General features: G+C 43.9%; 2 protein-coding genes across 5 annotated transcripts; one reads left to right on the forward strand and one right to left on the reverse strand.

Moving 5' to 3' along the window:
• Positions 1–294: 294 nt before the first annotated feature.
• On the reverse strand, positions 295–5,875 carry hpdl (4-hydroxyphenylpyruvate dioxygenase-like). 4 transcript variants are annotated; one of them, XM_076999848.1, is made up of 6 exons: positions 5,771–5,875; positions 3,075–3,469; positions 2,756–2,922; positions 2,385–2,536; positions 1,899–2,020; positions 295–1,603 (listed from the first exon to the last, which is right to left on the reverse strand). In XM_076999848.1, exons 1-6 carry the CDS (start codon positions 5,858–5,860, stop codon positions 1,402–1,404), a joined length of 1,128 nt encoding a protein of 375 aa, XP_076855963.1. In that variant the 5' UTR covers positions 5,861–5,875; the 3' UTR covers positions 295–1,401. The 4 variants fall into 4 exon arrangements, with proteins under 4 accessions (XP_076855963.1, XP_076855961.1, XP_076855960.1 ...); XM_076999846.1 differs by lacking the exon at positions 5,771–5,875 and having other exon boundaries at positions 298–1,553; positions 3,075–4,464; XM_076999845.1 differs by lacking the exon at positions 5,771–5,875 and having other exon boundaries at positions 699–1,603; positions 3,075–4,464.
• On the forward strand, positions 4,589–26,242 carry zranb1a (zinc finger, RAN-binding domain containing 1a). The gene is made up of 10 exons (XM_076999843.1): positions 4,589–4,881; positions 6,374–7,296; positions 18,541–18,728; positions 19,744–19,897; positions 22,500–22,571; positions 22,908–23,106; positions 23,662–23,782; positions 23,974–24,103; positions 25,404–25,633; positions 25,720–26,242. Exons 2-10 carry the CDS (start codon positions 6,486–6,488, stop codon positions 25,936–25,938), a joined length of 2,124 nt encoding a protein of 707 aa, XP_076855958.1. The 5' UTR covers positions 4,589–4,881; positions 6,374–6,485; the 3' UTR covers positions 25,939–26,242.
• The last annotated feature ends 325 nt before the right edge of the window (positions 26,243–26,567 follow it).

Genomic DNA, 26,567 nt, shown 5'->3' on the forward strand with positions numbered 1-26,567 from the left:
ATTCAGTATGGCTAGGACATATGTGATCGCTTCAAAGGGCAACTGACTGACCTGCAGTTCCCACCAAGCAAATTCTAATGTTATATCCAACATCCACCACCACAGTACTCCACTTTTACCCATCAGAGAGAATGCCACTCATGTTTAATGCCACTACATTAAATTATGTTGTTTTTGAAAAGTTCAGCACATATGTAGACTTAATTTCAGCCAAAAGGATTTTATGTCATGTCTGTAAAAACAAACACTTAGATAACAGGGCAAAGAGGTTTCAAAAGAAAAGTACTGGAAAAGTTATTCTCAAACGTCTTCTGTTTCTAGCCATGTATATTCAGAGGGTGCTTTCTGGTTATGCTCATTGAGAACTTCCATGTTAATGGTACGGAGGAGTTTGGAGTCTTCCCAGCAGGAACTTGAGGTCTGCTCTCAGTCCCATAATGGATGAGAGGACACATTCAGAAAAACGCTGCAGTGCCACAGCTGTCCTGCTTATAGTACTCAGTTTTTGAGGTGTCCCAAAAATCACACCCGTGATGATGTGTTTGAAAAAAAATGAGATTTAAAATGAGTTGTAATAGTCAGTCTTATATTTTGGGCTAGTAATGATCATTTTGTATCTTACCTATTCAAATAGGGTTCTAACAAGGTTGGCCTTTCACCATGAATATTCATTATGAAATAAAAAGCAAAATGACAAAGATCAGCACTCTCATTCAGATTCTGAAAATGGCACATTTATTTTAAATCTCAACATTTTTTATTTCAAAATAAAAGTATGAGGACATGGATATAAGGATTCTACACCAGAGACTGGCATTGAACTGCTTGGCCTTTTCTTTGAAGTAAGAATGTATTACACTTTAGTATATCATCCTACTGTAAGCCAACGATTCTGCAGTAGGGGGCGCTAAAAGGGTTCAAATATATCTCACAACCCGCGTTTCAAAGCTTCCAAGTTGGAATCATGTACCCGTGGCACTGCATATTTTAGTTCCATTTCTTCTTCTTCAAAAAAAAAAAGCTAATCAAAAGCTACTAACAAATCCTTCATAACAATTAAGTTAATTAACATGTCCCTCATTTCAATTTGAAAGTAAAAAAAATTTTTATGGTCACGAGGTTTTGCAAACCTCAGCATTTTTCAGTCATACTGCACTATACCAGTTATACAGTTAATACTGTATTTTGGATTTTCATAAGTATACTCCATCTCAATCGTATTAGAGTAAAAAAAAAGAAGAAACAAAGACACACAGCAGTTCTGCAAAACAATAAACGCCATTTTATGGGATTGTCATATTACCTGCCAGTGTCTAAATACAGGACAAAATTCTGCATGTATAAATACATGTAGTAGATCTGACAATACTAACAGCCAGTCAGTGATGTGAGTGGCAGTGACTATTGACCTGTTTGGTTCGAGTCCACTCTGTTGTCTTCATGCTCCTGATTCTCCATATACAACTGAACAGACCTCCATAAGGCACAGATATTTCCCTCCCCAAACCCACTGGCCCCCTTCCGCTCGATCAGCTCCAAGAAGAAGGTGTCCTCTGAAAAAATGGGCCTTGTAAACAGCTGCAGCAGGTACCTTCTGGGGACCCTATCAATGGCAGGACGTCACAACTCTTAATACCAACTCTTTTGGGGCCTTGGGGTCACATTCAACAACAGGGACAACAAATGTCCACTCTTCCCAACGAAACATACGTCAACATCACAAACATAAAATCTCTGTACAAAACAGAACAAATTGCAACTGTGTTTTATGCTGTCCAAACAGGCAGCGATGAATATAACAGTGCCAGGAAGAGATGTCTGAACAAACATGGGTCAAATACAGAATGTATAAAACGTTCTGAACATTTCATATAATCTGTAACTGTTTAGATGCCTACCTCCCATTGGCCAGGCTCTTGTACTCCTCGTGCATGTGCAGGTCTGCATCCAATAGGATGCCAAGCTGCCTGAGCTTCTTTGGGTCATGTCCTGCCTCCTTGATTTCCTGCTGCTTCCCAGCCTGACAGAGATAAAGATTACATGCGTATTTCTGTTTAGATTACTGATACATTACAGACACACACATATTTTATGAAGTGCTTAAACTCACTGAAGTTATAGTATATGGTATAACTGTTGGATGTAAAACTCTAGGAGTGAGGTGGGAAAGTGCCTGTTAGCGAAATAAGTAAACCAACAAGAGTGTCATGTTCTCAGTTTTACTACTGACAGGCAGCACAAAGACAAATTTCATTTGCAAAGAAACAGTCACAGGTTATTCTCAAACAAAACATTTGAAAGCAATTGCACAGACCTGCAAGTTTTGGACTGGGCAGTGGATGCAGCCCATGGCTTATTTGTGTGAACTAAATTTAGGATCATACCACAGCATAGTAGGCTGGAGGTGGCGTAAAGAACTGGACGCCGGCTTCTGTCATAATGTCTGCTGTGGACACAATGTTCTCTGTGTACAGGGCGACATGCTGGATCCCTGGACCCCTGTGCTGCTCCAGAAACGTATCTACCTGGTTTCTGCCTGATCAGACAAGCAAATAATCCAGAATTACAACACATCCCCCCCCCAAAAAAAACCACAAGGGCATACTTAATATGTATTTAGCTGTTTTGGGTAAGGTAAACTTACCCTACAGTATCCTAAACTAAGCAGTTTCTCACAGACAGGCATCTCAGAACCAAGCTCTTTTTAAAGCGGTAGAGCGAGTAACACTTTAAACGCTGTGTGGTAATATCGTACCCTGCTCAGGCAGCGATTCCGCGATGACGAATTTGCAGTCTGGCTCGTTTTTGTCTTTGAAAGCAAGTTTGATTCCAGTCTCGGTGCGGTTCCGGTACTCCATAGCAGTCAAACGCAGGCCGATGCCGTTCTCGTTCAGCACAAACCCTTCCTCCGCATCGTCGTTACTGTCCCGGCAGACAAAAACTGTTCTCAGCATCATTTGTAGCTCAAGTCATCCCAGATCAGGCAATGGATATCGGTATTAACAAATGGGAAAACCTGTGTGTTTAGTATTGATCTAAACAATCTACACAATGACCTGACAATCAGGTCTTACCTGCCAATGAAGAACTTCTTGAAGCTGAAGTTCTTTTCATACCATCGCATGACCTCGGTGGTACTTCCTCTCGGACACGCATACGTAACGTGGTCAAAATGTGTCACAGGACACTGTTCGTCCTGCGAATTTTGTAAGTGGTCATCGCCTGCAGTTTCTAACTCGTAAAACCCAGGCAAGAAGTTGCCATCGTATTTAGTCCTGTCGATGAGAGTGTGGCACACGTTTCCCACGATGGACCTGACGATGGAGTAGGTGACGAGCCCCCTGTGGTCCTGCACCTCCGTGGGAGGGACGAGGATGTCACAACCTTGACCACGCAGCGAGGCGAACGACCTCTCCACATCCTCGACCTCGAAACACACATTACACGCGCTGTCCACCGAATAACACGCCTGTACATCGTAGAGACATTTATTAACGTCCTGGCTATCAGATCGCCACTCTCTAAGTTTGATCTGATTACAGGAGACCTCCAGATCTGAAGGGGAAAGTATCGGAGGACAGAAGTGTCCGTTCCGTTTCTCCTTGGGCTCGTTTGATCGCTCGTTAACGAGGAATATAGCAGATCCTTTGCGGAAAGCGAGCTGCCTTGCTTTGTCGGTTATTCTCACAGCGAAGAGATTGAATTTAAATTTAGAAACGAGGTCATGAGCTAGTTTATTCACGTGGGAAACGTGAAGCGAAATGTGGTGCAGCCGGCTCAAGTAGGCTGCCATGTTTAATGACGTAGAGTTGACGAGCGTGACGAAAAAATCGAGTTAATGTTGTAAAATAATTAAATGGCGGGGTATATTAGATAAACACTAGCCATGTAATTATCTTTTACTTGCATTATTATTTTTAACAAACTGGGTAGGCACAAACACAGACGTAAAATATCCAGCACAAACTATAATGCGCACTCTAAAGAGCTTGTATTGCTCTACGGTATTTTATTATGAAGATAATAGTCTATCCACATGATATATGTCATGACTTTTATGTGTGATATTTTCACAATGAATACGTTTACGTTTATTATGGATTTAGTTTTATGTGGAGTTGCAGAGAAGATACAGGGATCCTTAAACTTATTGGGATTCCGGAAGAACGTGCAAATGAAGCACAGCAACAAGGAAACGGGAGCTGAGATGTGAGGACACCTCACCTCAGCTGTGGAGAAGATCTACCTCATCTAAATTAATGTTTGGACCGGGAACGCAAAAGGGAAAACATGCTGAAAACATCTTACTGAATCTTACTAATCCTGCTTACTTTTTCATTATTATCCATGAGGTTTATAAATAAATGGAAGAAGTGCTCGTTTCGACTAAAGGTTCAGGCGTATCTAATGGTGAGGGGTCCGAGTGTTTGTCATTTCATCCATCCATCCATCCATCCATCCATCCATCCCACCAGCGCCTCACACACGTGTGTGTGACTCCTCCAATCCTCACTGCTGTGTGTTGTCAGATGGTTCATGACGAGGTGGTAAATCTTCACCACACGTTTATTTGGGCTTCCCGTGTCTCTCTGTCGCCGCCATTAAACACACACACACACACACCAAACAACACCAGCTATGGACGTCGAGGACTGAGATGCCGTTGGAGCCAGTTCGGACGGAGTTATTTCCCACCACGAAACTAACAATTATAGACAGATTGGTCTCGGATAACGACAAGATAAAAATGTAAAGTCTCCAGCGGTCGGTACATCGGGCAGCGAGTGTTTGAAGCCTAACGTAGCGGCGGGGAGGTGCAGGAGTGCCCGGGTGACTCGCACAGGGTTTGTGGTGGTGAACACAAGACACAACGAGAACAAGGTGAGACTTTTAAAACCAACCTGCGTATTTTTGATGCAATGTTCAATGTTAACCCGCTAGCCCAGTCTGCAGTAGGCCTCTTTATTGACACCCCCCCCTCGGTTGTGTCAGGGGGGATTAAAATAATCTTGCGGTGTAGCTCCTGACGAAAGTTAGCGCTCAAGCTAACAGTGTTGGCCAAGGTAACTGGACGAGGTCCGCCTGTATGTCCAGCTAGGTGGGCTAAGAGGCCGGCGGCAGCCCGCTGCTCTAGACGTGGATTATGGTAAATGACCGAGTTAGGAGGGTAGCTACACAGCTCGCTAGCCCAATGGGTTGTTTATTTGGGGCATTAAAGCGCAGTTGTTTCGTTCAGCTAACCGGGTTACCTAGTTGGCGAGTGCCTGCTGACGGTATTTAGTTTTTTTTATAAACGTGATATTTTTGTCGTCGTTAGCACAGTTGCTAAGTGGACTGGCGAACCGTTGAGTTTTCACCCCGTCACTCCCTGTTAGCGGGCTAACCTAGTTAGCTCATCTGACCGGGACAGGCGAGCTAATGGGAACAGGGCTGTTAGCGAGTGGTAACGTCTAATTTTAGAGCTGGTGTTTGTACCCTCGATGTCTTGTCTACAAGCTATTCATCTAACGTCCTTGTCACAGGGAACAAAAAAAACAAAGGTTTTGGTTATTTTAAGAATGTAAAATGTGCACCTCTAACTATTTAGATAGCTGCAGTATTGACAAGAACATTAAAGGAGCTACAGAGATCAGCAAAAAAGTTTTACAAAACGTCTGTGTTAAGAAAGATGTTTGTGGTTTAAGAGAAAACGCTCACACACACTGCTGGGGATCTTTGGTTAAGGAGTCTCAGTTAGTGCGCAACCTCTCTGCTCAAGTTTGGTGTTTACCTTAGAAACTCGCCCTGTGGACACTGGTGTCCGGGTCACGCAGCTACAGTTGCCGTGCGAGGCTGGTGTCAACTTTACAGGGGACAGCATATAAGATTTCTACCTTCACCCGCCTCGTTGCGTAACTGTTTACACACATTTTGTCTGTTTGGCTGTCTCTGTTGACTCCTTTCAAAATTACACTTGCCCAGCGTTCAAAAACAAATTCATGAAGTGTATTTCAGGGGAAAAACAGCATATATGATGTGTGTATAAAATCATTATGCCCTTTTTTTAATGTGGGCATAAAGTTTTCTGTCTCTCATACTTTCTCCATTGAGCTTATCGGTGTAACCTTTTCATTACTCTTTTTATTCCTCTTATAAAGGGTACTCTTATAAATTAAATAAAGTGTTGAAATTCTAGAGCTTTTAAACAGTAGTCAGAGAAAGCAACATCTCTGTTAAATTGACTGCTTAAAAAGCATACAGCAGTAGTCTTTTATACTTTTTTCCAAAAAAAATAATTTTGGTCTTTTATTTGTGTGTATGGTATATTCTGTTTTATATTCAGACATTTGCCTCATCTATTCTGACTTTTATGTATGTGTTTTTTTTCCACCAGTTTGCTGACTGGCTGCTCTTGCGCAGGTAATATCAGCACTGGGGTGTGTGTATGTGTGTGCGCACGCACGCCTGTGTGTGTGTATATGTGCGTGGGTTGTTGGTGAGCGACCATGACGGAGCTGGCCGCGAAGTGGGCTTGCGAGTACTGCACCTACGAGAACTGGCCGTCCTCCATCAAATGCACCATGTGCCGCGCCCAGAGGCCCAGTGGAACCATCATCACGGAGGAGCCCTTTAAGAGCATCCCCGTGCTGGACGCCGGCCGCGGGTGGGACCCTCCTCACCAGGACACCGGCGGCAGCAGCCTCCTCATCTGCCCCGACTCCAGCGCCAGACCTCGGGTACGCCCGGTGCCGTCCTTGGACTCTGGCGCCAAGTGGTCGTGTCAGATGTGCACCTACCTAAACTGGCCGCGGGCGGTGCGCTGTACGCAGTGTCTGTGCCAGAGGCAGAGGGCCTGCAGTCCCACCGAGACGCCCCAGACCTCTGGCTCAGGGTGTAGGTCGGTGCCGACGCTCCCCGTGGACCCATGTGAGGAGTACAACGACCGTAACCGGCTGAACACGAGGGCGGCCAGGTGGAGTTGTGCCGCGTGTACGTACGAGAACTGGCCCAAGACGCCACGCTGCGTGGTGTGCGATCACCCCCGGCCTAATGACGCCATCCAGCTGTCGGAGCCCGTCATCAACCAGCAGGACCGTGGGCGGCCTCGGGTGGGAGGGTGTGGGCCGGGCGGGCAACGCAGGTCCCCCCCCATCTCCAAACGAGACTCTGAGGTGCAGATTCAGGACATCCAGCATATCGAGCTGGCAGCTGGGGCCCAGAGCAGCAAGGAGGAGCTGGAGGTGGACTTCAAAAAGCTCAAGCAGATCAAAAACCGCATGAGGAAGAGTGACTGGCTTTTCCTTAATGCCTGTGCAGGTGAGTGCAGATGCGTACATGCACACACTGGCGGAGGGGATGTATATACCCCTCACAGCTCACAGTCCTGAGTAGTTTATTAACCTTTTGAGAGTTTAATGCTAAACAGGTTTAATGCTTTCTTTGCTTCAATACACTTTATTTTACCATCTGAAGAGCATAATAATTAGCAAATAAGTGTGGTTGGTTGTTTTAGACGAGGTGAACCAGCTTTCTTGTGTAGCCATACATCCAGGGCTGGACAGTAAGCGTATTTTTATCAATAATTTTATTGCATGTCTAATTTGGCATTGTAACACGATGTCCTGAAAAGTTAGCACAATCATCCAAATCATAAGTTTGTTGCTTGCTTGTCTGTCTGCTTCTTTACTACACGTGTGTGGATGTCATTGTTTTTGGGGGGGGACTGACTATAGAATCTCGATGCACGTTTCATATGTCTCCCTCATAAACAGAACAGGCTACATGATAGACATGTGAAATTCCAGCTGCACTGATTTACCTGTAGGATGAGAGGCTTCCTGACGGGCAAGCTGTCAGGTTTCTTGTGTCAAAACTTCACTTTCAGCTTAAGGCTTACATTCACCTCGGGCCTCGGAATGTTAATCGAGTCTGCTACCAGGAGACGGTCGTCCAACGAAGAGTTCTGTCTAGTGGAGATTGACTGCTTGCTTTGCATGTTTGCTAAGTGGTGCAAACCACACCGCGAATCTTGGTGTTGGAAGCGGCAAACACGGAGCTATTAGGCTCTCCACTATCCACCCTCATCACTCTCCTTTAATTGCATTGCTGCTCCAAAGTCTCTGATGTTGGTGGCAATAACCAGCATGCTGGCTAAAGCAATTCCTGCTTGAAGCTTTAAAAGAGAAATAAGCAGCATTTGAGTGTTTTGCTCATCCCGTAGCATAGCGGTCGCACAGATGGCTCCAGTTTACGAAGCAGCTATCCGGTACGCTGCATCAGAACACATTAGCCTTTCTCATGGACCCTTGGGAGCTTTGCTTTGTTTGCGTGCATCACTGTTATACTTCCCCACAGCTATAATCCCTTAGTTCCAAATGGTGCTTTTAGCACTGCTACAACCTTTGAGTCTAGCGCTGTGTTTGACTGGTGCAGTCATTTATGATCTATTGGGGTTGTGGGTGGGATAAACTACAGTGGTTCTCAGTGGCTGGATGTTCCAATGAAGTGCAGTGTTGTGCAGGCCTGCATGGTCTGTACTGTATGGACTGTGCTGGGGTTGCATTACTGCACACTATGATAAATTAATAAAAAACAGATTAGTGAGTGGTTAGCGTATTTATCAAAACGCAAATCCAGAATGCTGGAACCAGAGCCTGCTCACAGAAATGAAGAATTAAAAAAACGTCCAGTTCAGCTCGCTCCAGTTTGGGTGGGGGGCTTGCTCACAGTACGAAATGAAGATTAAACAGCTGTCCTAAAGCTTACCTTCTGTGGCATCACCCTTGCATAGGCCAATATTGTGGTAATAGTTACAAGTGGTCTATTGTGCAGCCCTGCTGCCTCTGCCTACAGCAGTGTTCTGGCCTGCTGACAGCCTGGGTGTAGAGTAATTAAGGGTTTTGGGCTGGGTTCATCTGCACAGATCTGCTTGCATGCTGCCATTGGCTTGCTGAGTTGTCCACCTAAAAGATTCTGGTTTGACACGGAAGCAAGAGTTTTAATCTATTTGTTGATGTTTGTGTGAATGAAGGAATCTTTGAGTTATAGACTGCAAATAAGTGTGTGGTGGGGGGCTGGGGTGAAGGGGCAAGTTCACTGTTGTGATTGCTGCTGTTAACAGGTCTCTCATTGTTGAGTCTCACTTTGACAGTGTTCCATGATGTCATGTAGTGTGGTGCTGTGCCTGGTGCAGGGGCACTGTTGAATGATTGTCTTTTGTCCACAATATAATGTTGACTGTGTTACTCCCCTGAATTTAACTCCTGCTTGTCGCACATCGGTAGCTGTCTCTGCAGTGGTGGTCATCTCTGGCCAGGTGATTGTATGAGTGTGCCGGTGTAAAATGCATTTCAGTAGTGTACAGGACAATTACAATAAAAACACTTAAATATTACTTAAGTTCTTCAATATGGCTAGAGAGTGTCTGAATGCTCCAAGGACTGTGTTCACTAAGAGACAGACTATTAGATATGCAAGCTTGTTGACTGTGTTCACTAAGAGACAGACTATTAGATATGCAAGCTTGTTGACTGTGTTCACTAAGAGACAGACTATTAGATATGCAAGCTTGTTGACTGTGCTCACGAAGAGACTCCATTTAGATATATATACACATACTATTGGCTGTGATACACAAAACTGGTTTGCTAGTTGGACCAGTTTCTGACTGAGACCTGAAAGCTTTGAGAACAAAGAAATCAGTTGTTTAACAAAGACCTATTGTTCAATAAAATAATTGGTAGTACTTGTCCAGTCATTATCTTGGATGAACAGAGTTGACCCCACTGTAAACATAATGGTACAATTTTAGATAATAATAAAGGAACAAAATAAGGACTTAAAATCTAAAAGAAATTTGAAATGGCTTGTGCTAATTATAGATGCAGAACAAACGTGTATTTAATTTGTGAAAGATTACATCCCTCCTTCATGTGCATCAGAGTGGTTTGATCAGGGGATGGATGGATGGATAGATGGATGGATAGATAGATAGATGGATAGATTTATTTATCATACATTGTACAAGATGAAATGTGTTAGTTCACATTTGGATCGAACTTGGATCATCCCCACCAACAATCACCTCCCCTCTCCACCCGCCTGCACACATTAGCCCTCACCATATTAATACAGTTCTGCTGCAGCTCGTAATTAATTCATCACTGTGTCACTGTGTATGTATGAGAGTCACACTTAAAATTGCAAGTCACTGAATTTTTAACTGATTTTCACAGTTTGGTTTGTTACAAATGCATATTTATGATGTAGGATACTTGGTTCTCATATTGTAACATTTTTTTCTCTAACATAATATTTAAGATTAAGTCTATATCCATTTAGTACAACAGTACTTTTGGTGACCCTTTTAATGCTCTTTAGAACTCTTTTCCTCCCCCCAACAATGAAATTAAATATCCAGCCATGGTTGTAATTATCTTTGAACTGATCCATTTGGTGCTACTGACTACCATTCTTCTGTGCTGTCTCCCACAGATCCTTTGTAATTGTACCTTTTCAAAGGGAGAAGTAATCTTCATGTTTATTCTTGGAAAAACAGATTCCACTGCCTGTTTCTGTTTCAAAGCTGGAAAATTAGATTTGCTTGTTTTTTTTCTCAGTTCTTTCTCCCTCTGTCTGTTGTCTGCTCTTTCTCTTTACTTTCTGCTTTGCGTTGCTGACGTCTTTTTCAAAACAAGGGTCAAGGCTTTTACCAGTTTTTACAGATCAGTGACTGAGCAGTGTGTTTGATGACCCATGTAGGGCTGTCATTAGATTCCAACATCAAGTCTACTTGACTGTACAATTTACACAACATTGTTAAGAAAGAGAAATGTAGAACAAAATGTAACCTATAATATTCTTAGAAGGACTACCCATGTAAACGGTCAACCAAACATGGCAACCACTAATCTCTCATTCATTTCAAATGTGGTGGAAGTTGGCTGAGAATTCTGCAACACATTATAATGTGGGTGAAGAGGCAAAAGAGGGCAAAGTTTTTAATAACTGCTTTCTGTGGAGTCATTACCGCCATGACACAATCATGCACGTCAAGCACGAGTGACAGTCGCACAATATTCAGTCTGACTGTTCCCATGGCAATCCCACACATGCCACAAACTCAATATGCATCGGATTTCATCATCGCATGTGAAGGTGCTTCAAACGGGAATTGAAAATGAAAGATTCTCTTCACACCTTGCATCAATACACATATTTTGTTATTGGTCCGTTATCAGTTTTAATTTGGTTACATGTAAAGTCAAATGTAAACAGCTGCAGAATAAATTTTAATCAAATTCTGAACACTCGGAGATGGGATTTTACAGTTGTGTTAGTGGAGATGCGTGTGCTGAATACAGACAACACGTGCGTGTTGCAGCCGGATGTAAACCTGTTGTTTTTTGGGTACCCACACGTCCATCCGAATGGCAAAGCTCTGTGATATGAGAAGAAATTTGGATTCGATCCACTTTTACCTGTAGTGTGAATGTGACTGTAGCCCAAGTGAAATATAATTTAGTATAAATAGCATTCAGGTCTTATGCGAGTTTGTAATAACATAAGTAGGGTTGCAGCGGTAACCGGTTTCATGGTATATCACGGTATTAAAATGCACGGTTATCATACCGTGTGCGTTTGCTTATTACCGCTAAAAGGCAAGCTAGCGGAGAAAGTGACGCGCGCAAATTTTTTAACAAAAAAAAGCTAAACTAAAGCTAAAGTCAGCGGCAAAAATGACGTAATCGCGGTGGCTCCGCCCGTGCGCGAGGGTCTCACGCGCTGTCGATTAGCGAGGTCGTGCACCTCTCGAATTTTGTAACTTTGCGAGCGCTGCGCCTCAGCGCAATGAACAAAGTCATATTTGCAGGGTTCATACACCTTTTATAAGGTGGAATTAAAGCACTTGTACGTCACTTTAAAGGTCAGTTTCAATATTTCCCAGCACCTTAAACTTAATAAAGTTTTCATCACATTATTTAATGGTTGTTTATTTTCAAAACGCCCAATCTTAACGTCTTCATGTTCTCTCATGTTTCGTCCTGGAATTACAAGAGGCTCCTATTTGTTAACGTAATACAAAAAAACTGCGGAGTCGCGCGCTACGGTCACTAGTGAAAAGAATAAACCTAGCTTTTTATGGTCCTTGCTTTCACTGGACGTGAAAGACGCCATTAATTTACATGCGTTCATTTTCAAATTCTAACGTGCCTGTTTTTCATACGTTAAAACCAGACTCAGTGTGAAAGCCTTAAAATAGAAATCTCTATTGTGAGGGTCATGTCAGAAATAAATCCTCTCTTTCTGCAGTATCTGGTTATATTCTATCTTGGCAGTACAACGGACGTTTACAACAGTTGTTGATCAGACACTGACCCAGGCTGAGTTTATCAGATATTAAATAATTTAAACTTAAATAATTGTACTGAAATCCATGATTTAGGTTTCTCTAATTTTGCAGTATTTACATAAACATGTTTACAGCTTATTTTTTTAAAGGAGACATTTTGTATACAATAGTTGCAGGTTTCTACAATAAATAGTTAATTGAACAAAAAAACTTGTTGTAATTTCTTTAAGGGTCAGTGTATTTTTTAATAATATACAAACTAACTGTGATACCGTGATAACCGTGATACCGCGGTATTTTCTGAGACGGTTATCATACCGTGAAAATCTCATACCGTTGCAACCCTAAACATAAGTTATAACCAAACAGCAGTTTGACAAGCTTGATTAATATGATACGCTATACAGAATGGCAACACCTCAATTATGCACTGAAAATTAAGAGTTGTAAATAAAAAAAATGTTGGTTTCAACCACAAAACGGATTAATTCTACACATTTATTTCATGGGATGTTTAGTAATAGCAGTCGAGTGGAGTAACATTAGCCGAAGGGAAAAGATCAGGTTAGCTTACCTGGCTAGCTAATCCACGGCACAGTGTGTCAGTCCTGTTGGCCATAATGTTCACTATGTACTGAAACTTTAGCCGACCTGAAAAGACTATACAAGTTGATGCCTCAAAAATCACACTAAGTTAGTGATGATTAAAATAAATTTGACATTGCCTTTACCCATAATTGGCAAAGGCCCTCATATCTGTGAATCGGACACAGCCAATTGAGTTCGACTTCAGGAATACTAATCTAAATTAAGCTTAGAAACTAGTTAAATTCTTTGTCTTTTTTGGGAAGTGTTCTTCTGATTTAGTTATGCAGTACTGTCACACTGTGAGCTGTCTGAAGACTATCTGAGTGATATCAGTGCTGTGTGAATGAAAGTGCTGACTGGGTCTACCAGACGGGTACGTCTCAGCAGGATGATGTCATTCACTATCGAAGCACAACTCTCATTTCCCACGTCTGCCGCTGCACTTATGCCACATTTATAACTGTGTTATTAACAAACAACTGGCATGATCTTTTACCTAGATTATAGACACATTAGCGTACTTTGTTACGTGTCCCCCCTCGAAATGCCTTGAAAGTAAAGATGAGCAGAAGTCTAGTGCTTCAGTAAATACGAGTGTGGGTGATGCTTTTATCACATGGCACATTGATTTAAAGCAACGACTACCTCTGCTTTTTTGGTGACAGTGGTGTTCTAGTCAGTGGTGTTGTGATCAATGATGCTATGCTTCCCAGGGTCATAGTGCTTACTTGGCCATGTTAATGTCCCACTCAGGATCGTCTGAACTATTATCAGTAGAATGAAAGGGCGCAGGAGAAACCTGCATCACATTCCTTATGAAAGGACGTGAGGAGGACATGAGGGACAACTTCTCTTGTTCTGAATTAGAACTGGGCATATATTTATGAACAAAAGCCCAGGAATTATGTGTGTCCATTACATCCACTACGTGTTAGACGGTACAAATATTTTTAGGTGACTGCCTGCACAGTCCCAGAACAAAACAGCCCATATTCCCTCCAAAAACACACAAGATGTAAGAGTGCTATGTGCCTGGCAGCATTGTCTCACTCCCCTCCTCTCTGTCCTTTCACACTAGGAAGCAAAACCGTCTTCCACTTTTCTTCTCTCTTGTCTTGTAACGAGAACAATTTTGTTCTTTTGACACCAGAAAGCAAGCATCCTTCTGCATTAATGACCTGGTGTTCATGTGGGTTGGCTGGGATTGTTGATTTGCACTAAACAGCAAGAGTTATAAATAACCCTGCAATTGGCCAAAAAATGAACACTATGTTGAAAACCCAAATTACTCAAAGCTTCACATTTGTCTGCACACGTGTGCGTTTGTGTCTGTGGCTTTAGGGTGATATTTATTTATTTGTTTTGTCTCACAATGGTACAAAGGTCACCGACAACTTGTCATTATATCCTCGCATTGCTTATTTAGCAGTAATAACTATGAACATTGGTACAGTATTGCATTACAGGTTCTTATGTTCAGATCTGTGTAAATGTCCAACACTGTTACATTAAGGTACTTTGGTTCTTGGCTATAGTGAGTTGCCATGACTGTTGGCAGATGAATGGGCTGATTCAGGTTTCAGTGCACCCGTTTGGCTACGGTCACGTGATGGTCATGTGCCGATCACGTGTGATGCTGGGCACGTCTGTGTGGGTGACTCATTGAGAAGCACACGTTTAGTGGGGGCGTGCTTGAGTGTGACCTCTCAAGGAGCTGTGGTCGATCCATATCAAATCAGACTGTAACTGTGTGTAGGGCCATAAAGAGTTGCATAGATCAGACTAGGAGTAGCCTGAAAACATTTTGGAGCGTGCCATTATCCTGACGAGGGGGGAACAGACACCCCCCTCCATGACTTGTCTGGCATGTTCTTCTATCACAGCTGCTTCTCCGTGCTCAGATTCCTATGTTGTTTAGTTATAGTTATTTATATTGGTCTTTGTATTGCTCATATGCAGAAAGCTACAATATGCAAATTACCCCACTAACAAAACGCATTTTCAATACTTCATTTGACCCTCCTGACCAATCTCGGACCTCAGGGGTTTATTGATGTTTTTACTGTCCTGCAAGCCACATCATAATCACAGTGTAATCAGCAGAATAATTGCAATATGGGATATTTTAGCACATCATGCAGTCCTGGTTCCCCCTTCCGGCCTCCTCTGGTGGTAACTCATCCTGTAACTCACCAAGGTCCTTGTGTGTTAAAATTAGCCGTGCTTATGGGAGCGTCTGTCCTTAAACTCCACTGAGTGTTTGACTTGCTGAAGTCAAGACTGGAGGTAAAATGCTCCCTAAACAAGCAGGAAGTGAACAGATGGCGGTGTTATTGGCCTACCTCCCATCTGCTGATCTACAGGTTACACAGGTTTTACAACCGAGCATTGACCATGACTTATCATGTTCATTTGATTAATTTCTTTTTGTCTCCAAAAATAGGAAACCTTTCTGGATAATACAGAGATATTAATTTAAGATAATACTATTTTTCTTTTTAAATCCAGTGTGCTGAAAAAATAAAGATGTGATCAACTCTAATTGTCTGGCCACCTTAAGACTACATGTTTGCAGTATTTTCTTGTAAACATGCAGCTAACTGTTTAATCATGTCATATGGGGCAGTCATGGTCCTGTCGTAGGGAACTGGTCTTGTGACCGGAGGGTCGTGGGTTTGATTCCCTGGCCTGAGGCCATGACTGAGGTGCCCTTGAGCAAGGCACCTAACCCCAACTGCTCCCCGGGCGCCGGGCTAGGGCTGCCCACCGCTCTGGGCACGTGTGATCCACAGCCCCCTAGTAATCGTGTGTGTGTGTGTGTGTGTGTGTGTGTCTTGTGCACTTGTGATGGTCTCCCTCAGCTTTGCTGGTAACTCATCCTGTTCTTGTCAGCAATGTCATTGTGTGTTTAAATTAGCCATGCTTATGGGAGCTCCTGTCTTTTGCTAGCATCCTTCATAAAACCTCTCTCTCGCCCACCTCTTTCACCTTTTCATCCCTCTCTTGATGCCGGCAGCATGCTCAGCTCTCTGCCAGACGCCCCCAGCGTGTCAGTCTCCTGGCCTGTAGTCTGCCGGAGTAGTTCAACGCCGTTTGTTCTGTGGCTAAGGTGACCACACTCCTCCTGAGTGAATTCCGTGCAGGATGTGTCAGTCATGCGGATATGGTGTGAGACGGGTATACACCTCAACACGTCCGTGCAGGGAGTCTTGGTGGAGGTTTGGGTGAGATAAAGGGACAGAGAGCAGGAGAGTCTGCTTCCTACAGACAAATAGGACAGGCTGTCTGAGGCCCATCAGCTCTGATAATGCCACTGGAATTTTTCTCTGATATTCTCCAGCACAGAGAGGGAGAGGTGGGGGGGGGACTCCACCTGAGCCACAGTTATTGAGTCACGGAGCAAGCTCTGGTGTTGGCTGTCTAAAGCCGTGTTTCTGAGCCTTGAATTGGCGAGGCACAGTATATTGTTTATTACCACTGTCACAGTTTTGGCCCTTATTATACTGATACTGCATAAAGCTGCAATATGCACATTAGCCCTTTACAAATGACAGATTTTGCATTGTGTGCTGTTAGGGCTGTATAAACAACAAAAGCTCATGGTTTATTTTAATACATCTCAAGGCTTATATAGCGGTATAATGAAAATACAGTGGTTTTGTGCATATTGTGCAGTCCTGTAGAGTCTTCTGCACATTTAAGCAGGAAAACCTCAACACACCTGACAACTGCAGTTAATTACAAAGCCATCTGGGAATTAAATGGTGTGTCTTAAGAGCAGGACAAGCTAAATACCAGAGGCCAGGTATGGACCAGGTTTCTTTGCTTGGAACTGAACACCTGAGCTCCTCCTTAACCCCATTTAACATTCCTTGATCACCTGCTTGGGTGGTGTTCGCCACTGACCAAACACCGATCGTGACTATGAAGCACTGAATTATGGGATTTATCCATAATTTTTGTTGGCAGCGGAGAGGCCATAGCTGCTGTTTCAGACACTTGTGTATTTCCTTGGGCTTGTTCCCACTGACACAGTTAATTCACAGTGTATAGTGTGTACAAGGAATAGAGAATGTGATGTGATTTTGATCTTTCTAAATCCACCATATACATTCCAGAATGAATTTAGCAGGGAAGGATTTACTGAGTTCTTTAGCAGGTTTGAGGTCTGTTGTAGTGTGCAGAACACAGATTTTATATTTGGTTTTTGTTTTTTTACAATGCCTGCACATTATAATATCAATTTATGCATATGTATGTATGTATTTATGTAAGGAAATATTGTTTGTGAAGTTGTGTTCAGAATGCGGTGATCAAATGCAGATTTTTGTTCAGGGGGGATTGACCTCCTGATTAGGTCCTGCATAGCTGCTCCAAGACTTCATCCATACAGGCTGTTGTACACTCTTCACGATACACTCAGCCAGAAGGGCTGCAATACATCACGACAGCGCCTTCCCCAGTTCCTGAGTACACCTCATTAATCTCACTGTCTAAACAGCTATTAATCACACAGGGAAAATTATTTGTACCGTTCATCATTCAGCGAATTTCGGAAGAAATTTGACACGAGTGTATAAATTTAGTTTTTAAAAAATTATGTACTGTTTAGACCATTGCTCATAATGGTCTTTGGCGTGTGACATTTGCAGTGGATACCAAAGATGAGATTCCTCACGAGTGCGTGTTCTCTCTCTCTCTCTCTCTCTCTCTCTCTCTCTCTCTCTCTCTCTCTCTCTCTCTCTCTCTCTCTCTCTCTCTCTCTCTCTCTCTCTCTCTCTCTCTCTCTCTCTCTCTCTCTCTCTCTCTCTCTCTCTCTCTCTCTCTCTCTCTCTCTCCGTGTGTGTTTGTTTTTGAAGAGGTCATGATGGCTAGTCTCTGGAAGTTAAGGAAGCTTCCGTAAAATACGTCTGCTTGGATGGTCTGTTGCCTGCTCTGTGCCATATCCTTACTTGGCCAAATTTTCTTGGCCAAAAATAGCTGAACTGTATTCATTGTTTTGGAAACAAGGCCACATAATCAGTCAGGAAGAGAACAATACAAGCGGGATAAAGAGGTAATAATGGTGTTTAATGGGAAAGGTGACCTTGTTTGTAGTACATGCCGCTGTTCTGTTCTTGGGCTTATGTTGGGAGACTGCACTGGAAAGTATTATAATGTTGCATTAGCTATAAATATACTACAGTGGGATTCTGCTTTTCATCATTTATTTATGTATTTACATAAGCCCCTCCACTTCCTTTATGCATACATTGTACCTTAAGATAACAAGGTGATGATGGCACCTTCTCAAGCAGAGGGCTCAGTTACACTGCACACCTGCTTGACTAACGGTGTCTAGACGTCTGAAGGCCTGTGCCGTGTTGTGTTGGTGGGGGAGACTAAAGAAAAACGATAAATTCCACCTCAGCTCTGAGACATTAGACCAAGTCTTTACTGAAAGAACCTCCCCAAAGGTCATGTCAGTACTGCAGTGGTGGTAGTTGGAGGGCTAGCCCTAATCCGAGTGCTCCCACCAGAGCTGAAGGTATAAGAGGACAAAGACTTACCCTCTCTCTGCCTTCTCCCTGTTCTCTGTTCCTCTCTCCTTCTGTTTGTTCATCTTCACCACCCCTCCCCAGGCGTGGTGGAGGGAGATCTGACTGCAGTGGAGGCCTTCAAGTCCTCGGGGGGAGACATTGCCCGGCAACTGACCGCGGATGAAGTTCGCCTGCTCAACCGCCCCTCGGCCTTTGACGACGGCTTCACACTCGTGCACCTTGCCATCCGCTTCCAGAGGCAGGACATGCTAGCGATCCTGCTCACCGAGGTACGCCCCACCGCTGAGAGCATACAACTGTGGCAACAGGCAGCAAGCCTGTATTCAGACCAATGAGTAAAGGTCTGAAGACCTAAAATGACCGAAGTGTGCACCCATGACCACGTTGGTGCTGATCTGAGAATAGGTGAAAAGCTTTGCTCTCCACAATCCTGAATTGGATTAAGAAACTTGGAAAAACCTGGGGTCCATATCTAAATTTGAAGGCCAAAGCAGAGCTAGTTTGAGTGAAGCAGGTTCTCCTGAGGCTGAAAATGCACACGATGGCCAGAGGAATGGGACTAAAGTAGCAGAGTCAACTCTCTGGTACTGGTAAGCTTAGCACCAGTAAACGTCTTGGAAAACCACAATAATTGATGCGTTGGGAGGTCACCCAGCTTGTGTTCAAGGTACCGGTACACCGATCCCCATTACTATTGATTAGTTGAGCCATTTTAGCGGTGTTTTTGCTCGCTGTATCTGGGCATACATATTCTTTTTAACATAAGGATGTCTATCTTTTGAGTGAAGTATTTCTTTAAATGTAGCTGGATGTGTATTTTTGGGTGGAGTTTTTTAGTAAGCTAGGTATGACTGTGTTTTGGGTGGAGTGCGTATGGCATGTTTGGGTGCAGTTTTCTTCTGTAAGCATAAGAATGTTACCCCAGCCTACTTTGACAACTGTAGCCTATTTTATTGGTACTGTAGCTCTGTAAGCCAGTCAGCTAGCAGTGGTGTGGTCACTATACTGTTGTGGCCTCTTGGGGAGAGGAGTCTCACTTATTGCATAAACTAGCCATTAAATATTTGATCATTAGCAAGGGGCATAAATACACAATGAACATATCAATGCAAAATTATAAACCATATTATCGCATTGATTGATCATAGTATCAGCACAGCTTTAGTAACTATATCATCTTGGTGCCTTTTCATCAGACCCCAGGCAGTGTCCTACTCTGAGGTAGCGTCCTGGTGATCTGTGTGTTTGACCCTTCTTTGAACTTTGTCCCTTGTGACCACCTAGGTGTCTCAGCAGGCAGTGAAGTGTATCCCAGCTATGGTGTGTCCTGAACTGACCGAACAGATCCGCAGAGAGATCGCTGCATCACTGCACCAGCGCAAGGGAGACTTCGCCTGCTACTTCCTTACAGATCTCGAGACCTTCACTTTACCAGCAGGTATGTGTGTGTGGATGCACACACACACACACACACACACACACACACACCACAGGGGCACAACGCACACGTGCGCCAGAGTAGTGCAGGAGCACATTAAACACACCCACAAACATTGTAAATATGTTGACATAAATTTAACAGTTGTCTTTTTCTCTTGTGGCAGTACATTAGAAGTGCTGTTCACAGCATCATGGATCTTACTGTATAGAGATTTACCTTGATTATGTATATTATTTAAAGACTAATTGGTTGGATACTAATAACGGAGACCCTACGTGCGTGTTTGCATGGGTGCGTGTGCATGCGTGCACATGTGCGCGTGTGGTGTGTTAGTTAACTGATACGTATAGGTACAAACAGCCACACCTGTGGAATGGGTGTGCTCTGGTTGTACTGTATTACACTGCGCTTGAGGAGTTGTACGTCGCTAAGGGTGTGTAAAGACAACAGAGGAGAGGTGTGGTTGTGTGTGTGTGCAGTAGTAACTGGCATCTGGCCATCACTAACCTTACATCACTAACCAAGTCAGTCTGTTCACTACTGAGCCACACAATAGATTGTGTGTGTGTGCACATGCATGTCTTTAGCATTTATCAGAGCAGTGTTAAATATAGCCTAAATAAATATAAAGTGTCTTCCTCATGCAAGGATGCACTTCCCCAATAAGGTAACATACCAGACAGCCCCTCTACATGGAGGGACACTCCTCTCTGTCCAGCTGTCTGACAGGTCTTTTGAGTTTACTTTTTCAGACAAACCAATGGCCTATATTGAGCATCGAGGTATGCAGTATGCAACCTTGCATATAGAAATATTGTATTATGATGAATGCACTGGAAGAAATACAGCTCCCTTGGGTCCGTGTGGAAAGATGATGTCTGCCAAGGTCCTTATCTCTCGTCTAGAGCTCACTAACCCTAACTCATCAAACCTGGATGTCGATAGTGTTATTCATTTTGTCTTTGCTACTAACCATTATCTGCACCTGCAGTTCTTCAGAATCACTCAAGGGTTATACTGTTCTATACTGGTCTCTATTCAGCTACAGACTACTGTATTGTATAATGAAATTAAGCACGTGTGGCCATGCACTGAACTATGACAAAGTGAACTGTTTATGAAAGTCAGCCAATTGGGGTGCGCCTCTTACGGGATCTATAGATTCCTTGGCCATAAGTTTAGCGTTGTTGGTCAGTGGAGCCACAGGTAGTTGTAGTACATCAGTACAAATCCAGAATGTATTGATGCATTGCTGGTTGTGAAGCTGCAGTCAGAGAGATTGCACTGGCTAAAAGAAGATATGTGTGAAGAAATGTCCTCTGAGATGAATAGTGGAGCTGGACTAATGGAAACGGCTCTATGCACACGTGTTCTCTTTGAGAGCTGAGAAGATGGGGGTGCTTGGTGTCTCAAATTGCAAATGGATTTATATCGGACAGCTTCACCTGGTCAGTATGTTGAACAGTGAGGTGTTTAAAGACGAGCATTGTTATTGGTTTGTTTTATTGATTTTTATCACTGCAAGGATGGTGAATGACTGCTTGTGTTTTTAAAAGAAACAAACTGAGATATATAGACCCGAATCATCTGTGCAGAAGAGCAAATTAAAATGTCTTCAGCCAGTCAGGAGTCGGTGTAGATCTCTGATGTAGCGCCATTATTATTTGTGAAGGCCAAAGTGGGTCTCTGTGGACCATCTCCTAAGTTTCAGTGTTGTAACATGGAGACGTATTTAACTGGCGTAGCTGCATTACTGGTCTGTGGTGGAGCTCTGGGGTAGAGCAGGGCACTGGATGCTTGTCATCGATTATCACACACAATCTACACAAACACCTCTGTTATTGAAGAGGGTGTTTATCTTCTGTGTGAAAGCATGTTTATGGATTCTTCCAACTATAACCTTGTGCAGTGATCCCCGTCTATGTTTAATACTGTTTGATTCCTAACCCACTTCAGCATCTGGAGTCCATTGTTCTTAAAGGCTACAGCTCTTTGAAGGTCTGTATACTGCTAGACATGAGTAGATTCCTGCCTTGATAACAAAACATGCCTTGTATACATTGAATGTAAAAAATCTTTAGTCTTTAATCTTGAGTCTTTACAGAAATTGCAATTACAAATTTAATTTTTTTTTTCTTTCACTACGCCTCAATAAATGTTTGCGCCTCTGATTTATTGTTTCAAAGGAATACATTTCATCTTACACCAGAAAAAGAATGAAATGTAAATAATTTTCCCTCCAATACCAGGAGATATATGTCTGAGTATTGTCTTAGCTCATGGCAGTCGTGTGCAGTATGGGGACTTGGTGTTGGAGGGTTGCATGAATCTCAGGTAGTAGTGTCTGATCTAAGCCATGGCAGGAGACACATGGACACCACTGCTTTGAGCCATGGAGCTCTAGGTCATAGTGGACATATTCATAAAACCTGTATCATGGTTTTTGTTTTTAATTGAATGTAGAATAGAATACAATAACACTGTGTGTGAGTATACAGAAGCAAAACCCATTTGCATGCCAGATGGCCTTTGCGTTTTTGTCCTTCACAGGTGTAGAGTTGCCCTACTTTGTGTTTTGAGATGTTTCTTTTCTTTTCAGATATTGAAGATTTGCCCCCTGCAGTTCAAGAGAAGCTATTTGATGAAGTGCTCGACCGCGATGTACAGAAAGGTAAAAGTTGCTTCCAAACCTTACCACACCTAACAGGTCTAACAGCAAGACTCTGAGATTCAAACTACAGTAGCACAAACAATAACTTTGTAAATGCATTAAAGCCCTGCGGAATTCTGGAGTTACTGCCACTGAATGAAACTCCCTAGTGAGTGTCTATCAGGGAAACGCCTGTGTGTGTGTGTGTGTGTGTGTGTGTGTGTGTGTGTGTGTGTGTGTGTGTGTGTGTGTGTGTGTGTGTGTGTGTACACGTGCGAACAAGAGATGAATTAAAAACTTGATCCCGACACCTCTTGACCTTATTTACTTGCCTTGATGACCGTGTGTGGTGTGCAGAGCTGGAGGAAGAGGCTGCAGTGATTAACTGGTCCCTGGAGTTGGGGACGCGTTTAGACAGCCGTCTGTACGCCCTGTGGAACCGCACGGCAGGAGACTGTCTGCTGGACTCGGTCCTGCAGGCCACCTGGGGCATCTACGACAAGGACTCGGTGCTGCGCAAGACCCTGCACGACAGCCTGCACGACTGCTCACACTGGTCAGCACACACACCAGACACAACATCACTGGCCCCGCTGGTCAGCACACACACCAGCCACAACACAACTGCTCACACTGGTCAGTACACACACCAGACACATCATCACTGGCCCCGCTGGTCAGCACGCACACAAACCACAACACCACTGCTCACACTGGTCAGCACACACCAGACACAACACAACTGCTCACAACACTGGTCAGCACACACACACCAGACACAACACCACTGCTCACACTGGTCAGTACACACACCAGCCACAACACGACTGCCAGCACACACACCAGCCACAACACAACTGCTCACACTGGTCAGCGCACACACACCAGACACAACACCACTGCTCACACTGGTCAGTACACACACCAGACACAACACAACTGCTCACACTGGTCAGCGCACACACACCAGCCACAACACGACTGCCAGCACACACACCAGACACAACAAGACTGCACCCACTGGTCAGCACACACACACCAGCCACAATATGCGCTTGGGTTACATTGTGTTTGTACTGGAACTTGTTCAATAATGGTGTGTGTGTTATAGGTTCTATACGCGGTGGAAGGAGTGGGAGTCATGGTACTCTCAGAGTTTCGGGCTGCATTTCTCTCTCAGAGAGGAGCAGTGGCAGGAGGACTGGGCCTTCATCCTGTCCCTCGCCAGCCAGGTATCCCAACGGCCGCACCTACTCACGCCAACCCCAACCACTCTACATCAGGGGTGGGGTGTGTGTGCTGGGGTCATTGGCTTTAGTGATTATATACACATATGAACACCCTTTCTGCATTGTGAAATCTGAATACAGTCTCTTTCTTTGCACCCCCCATCTGCCTCTCTGCCTCTCTCTCTCTCTCTCAGCCTGGTGCGAGTCTGGAGCAGACTCATATCTTTGTTCTTGCACATATTCTCCGTCGGCCTATCATTGTTTACGGAGTGAAGTATTACAAGAGTTTCCGTGGTGAAACGTTAGGCTACACTCGATTTCAAGGTGAGATTTGTGACTCTTGATTTTTTTCTTACTTCTCAGGCACTTTGTGGTGCTGTGCAAAATCAGTCCTAGAGCTCATTTCTACCTGATCAGTAGGTATTAGTATTGGAGCATTAAAGCTGCTGTCAGCAGATTATTTTACAAAAATTTTATTAGCCATTACTAACATCTGTCTTTACTAAAATGTCTAACATCTGTATTACTAAAATATATAATCGCGATGGCTGTATCAGACAGCTTGTCTATATAGTCCTGACTGTGCAATTAAGAGTAGTTTTTGGAAGGATGGTGTGGAATTAACAAGAGTGGCTGGACGTCTTGGATGAATAAATCCATAGCATCATTTATAGCAGCTTTACTGTTCAAAACCTTGAAGGCCGGTCCTGGCCCATTGGTTACAATGGCTAATCAGAAAAGCCTACAAACATACATCATGTGATGTAGTGAACTTTACATTATAGATGTATTCTGTGTGTATTGACAGTGATTGATGGCTGCTTCTAACTACTAGAAGCGAGAGCGTACACACACACACACACACACACACACACACACACACAGAGCTGTGCTCTCTCATGTCTGCCCTATTCATTTCAGAGTGTTGATTCACTAGTCTGTGGTGAGGGCGCAGGGGTTGCTGGGATAAAGCTCAGATTTCCCCTGGTGTTTCTGGGAACGAAGCACATCACAGCCTGAGAGAGGGGGGAGGAGCTACGGGGCTCGCAGGCTGCATGTGTGACTGGAGCCTTTACATACCTGGTGTTTTATTACACTCTTTTTTTAACTTATGCAAATAAAGATATAATGGCATAAAACAAATACATGCAAAGGACATATGCGTGTGTATACATGTGATTGTGTGCAAGGCTGTTGTGCTTGTGACCCACTCTAGTGGCAGATTCCAGCACCCTTACAGTGGTGGCAGACACCCAGTGCCCTTGCTGGATAATCCTGTTCAAAGTGGAATGAGCACTATCCTGTCCTGTAATAATGAAGACTAATGATTACATTAGGATCACACCCCATTTAGATTTCAGACACGCCACTGTAGAGGAACGTGAAGCTAAGCAGCGTCGGGTGAGCGAGTTCTATAATGAGAGTAAATCTGCTCGGCGTCTCTCCCTGATTGGCCGGCCCGTTTGCCCTGTTCTCGCCCCGAGCCTGCTGTGGGCGGGTCCTGCTCTGGAGCCCAGTCTGGTTTGGTTTCGTTGCTTTGTCGTTGGATCCAATTTTAAAGGGCACAATGAAAACTGTTCCTGATTGCCGCCCGCCCCCTCACGCTGCTTCTGGCCTCCCTCAGGTGTGTATTTACCATTGCTATGGGAACAGAGCTTTTGCTGGAAAAGCCCTATCGCCCTTGGTTACACGAGGGGTCACTTTTCTGCGCTGGTCGCCATGGAGAGTGACGGATACGACAATCGCGGCGCGGGCGCCAATCTCAACACGGACGATGACGTCACCGTGACTCTCCTCCCATTGGTCGACAGCGAGAGGAAGCTTCTGCACATCCACTTCCTGTCGGCCCAAGAGGTGAGCGTAATTTTTGTACTGGCGCCCGTGGAGGCGGTGCGGCGGGCGGCGTGCGCGGTGGTGTGACGTTTGCGCGTGTGCCGCAGATGGGGAACGAGGAGCAGCAGGAGCGTCTGCTGAGGGAGTGGCTGGACTGCTGCGTGACGGACGGCGGCACCTTGGCCGCCATGCAGAAGAGCTGCCGGCGCCGTAACCACCCGCTGGTCACGCAGATGCTGGAGAAGTGGCTGGACGGCTACCGGCAGACCCGCCCCTGCCCCGCCCTCTCCGACGGAGAGGAGGACGAAGACGACGAAGACGAGTGAGGGACCGCGCTGGGACACGCGCTTGGCCCCGCTCGCTTGCCTCCGTTAGGGAGGGAAAGGCCTTTGACCATTTCACTCACGCGCTCACTGAAGAAAGGTGGGACTTTTAAATTGACGGACATTTCTAAAAGCCTGTCCCTGTTTCCCATAATGCAACACGAGAACCGCAGCGTCCCTCTATCTCCCATCCATAGGACTGTGAGTATGTCAAAGAAAAGATTCTAGATTGAGAAAATGTTGATGTATAAGGAAAAAAAACAACTTTGTTCCTCCTTCATTCCAGAAAATAAACAAACATATTGTTTATTTTTTGTTTATATATATATATATATATATATATATATATATATATATATATATATATATATATATATATATATATAATATATATAGTAAATATATATAGTAAATATGTACCTATCAGTGCAGTTGCAATGCATGCGGTTCTTTATATGATGTAATAGAAAAAAATACCAGCATCAATGAAGCAGAAATGAAGTTTATCTAGGTTTGTTACGGGCACTTACAAAAGCACATTTTCCATAAATGTTTATTCTTCAAAAGGCTTTTCCCCCTCCCCTTTCCTTCAGAATTTAATCAGTTCACTTTACAGGGCAGAGGGGTGGTTA

Source organism: Brachyhypopomus gauderio, chromosome 3, assembly GCF_052324685.1.
Source record: "Brachyhypopomus gauderio isolate BG-103 chromosome 3, BGAUD_0.2, whole genome shotgun sequence".
In the NCBI taxonomy this organism is placed as follows: Eukaryota; Metazoa; Chordata; class Actinopteri; order Gymnotiformes; family Hypopomidae; genus Brachyhypopomus; species Brachyhypopomus gauderio.

Bases quoted from the DNA above. Each gene is read 5' to 3' on its own strand.
- hpdl (XM_076999845.1), bottom strand. From the start codon at position 3,793: ATGGCAGCCTACTTGAGCCGGCTGCACCACATTTCGCTTCACGTTTCC. The intron at 2,537-2,755 runs GTACGATATTAC...TTGTCTGATCAG, and splicing joins GGAATCGCTGCCTGAGCAGG to GCAGAAACCAGGTAGATACG. The intron at 2,021-2,384 runs GTATGATCCTAA...TATCTCTGTCAG, and splicing joins CTCCAGCCTACTATGCTGTG to GCTGGGAAGCAGCAGGAAAT.
- zranb1a (XM_076999843.1), top strand. From the start codon at position 6,486: ATGACGGAGCTGGCCGCGAAGTGGGCTTGCGAGTACTGCACCTACGAG. The intron at 22,572-22,907 runs GTAAAAGTTGCT...TGTGGTGTGCAG, and splicing joins CGACCGCGATGTACAGAAAG to AGCTGGAGGAAGAGGCTGCA. The intron at 23,107-23,661 runs GTCAGCACACAC...TGTGTGTTATAG, and splicing joins CTGCACGACTGCTCACACTG to GTTCTATACGCGGTGGAAGG.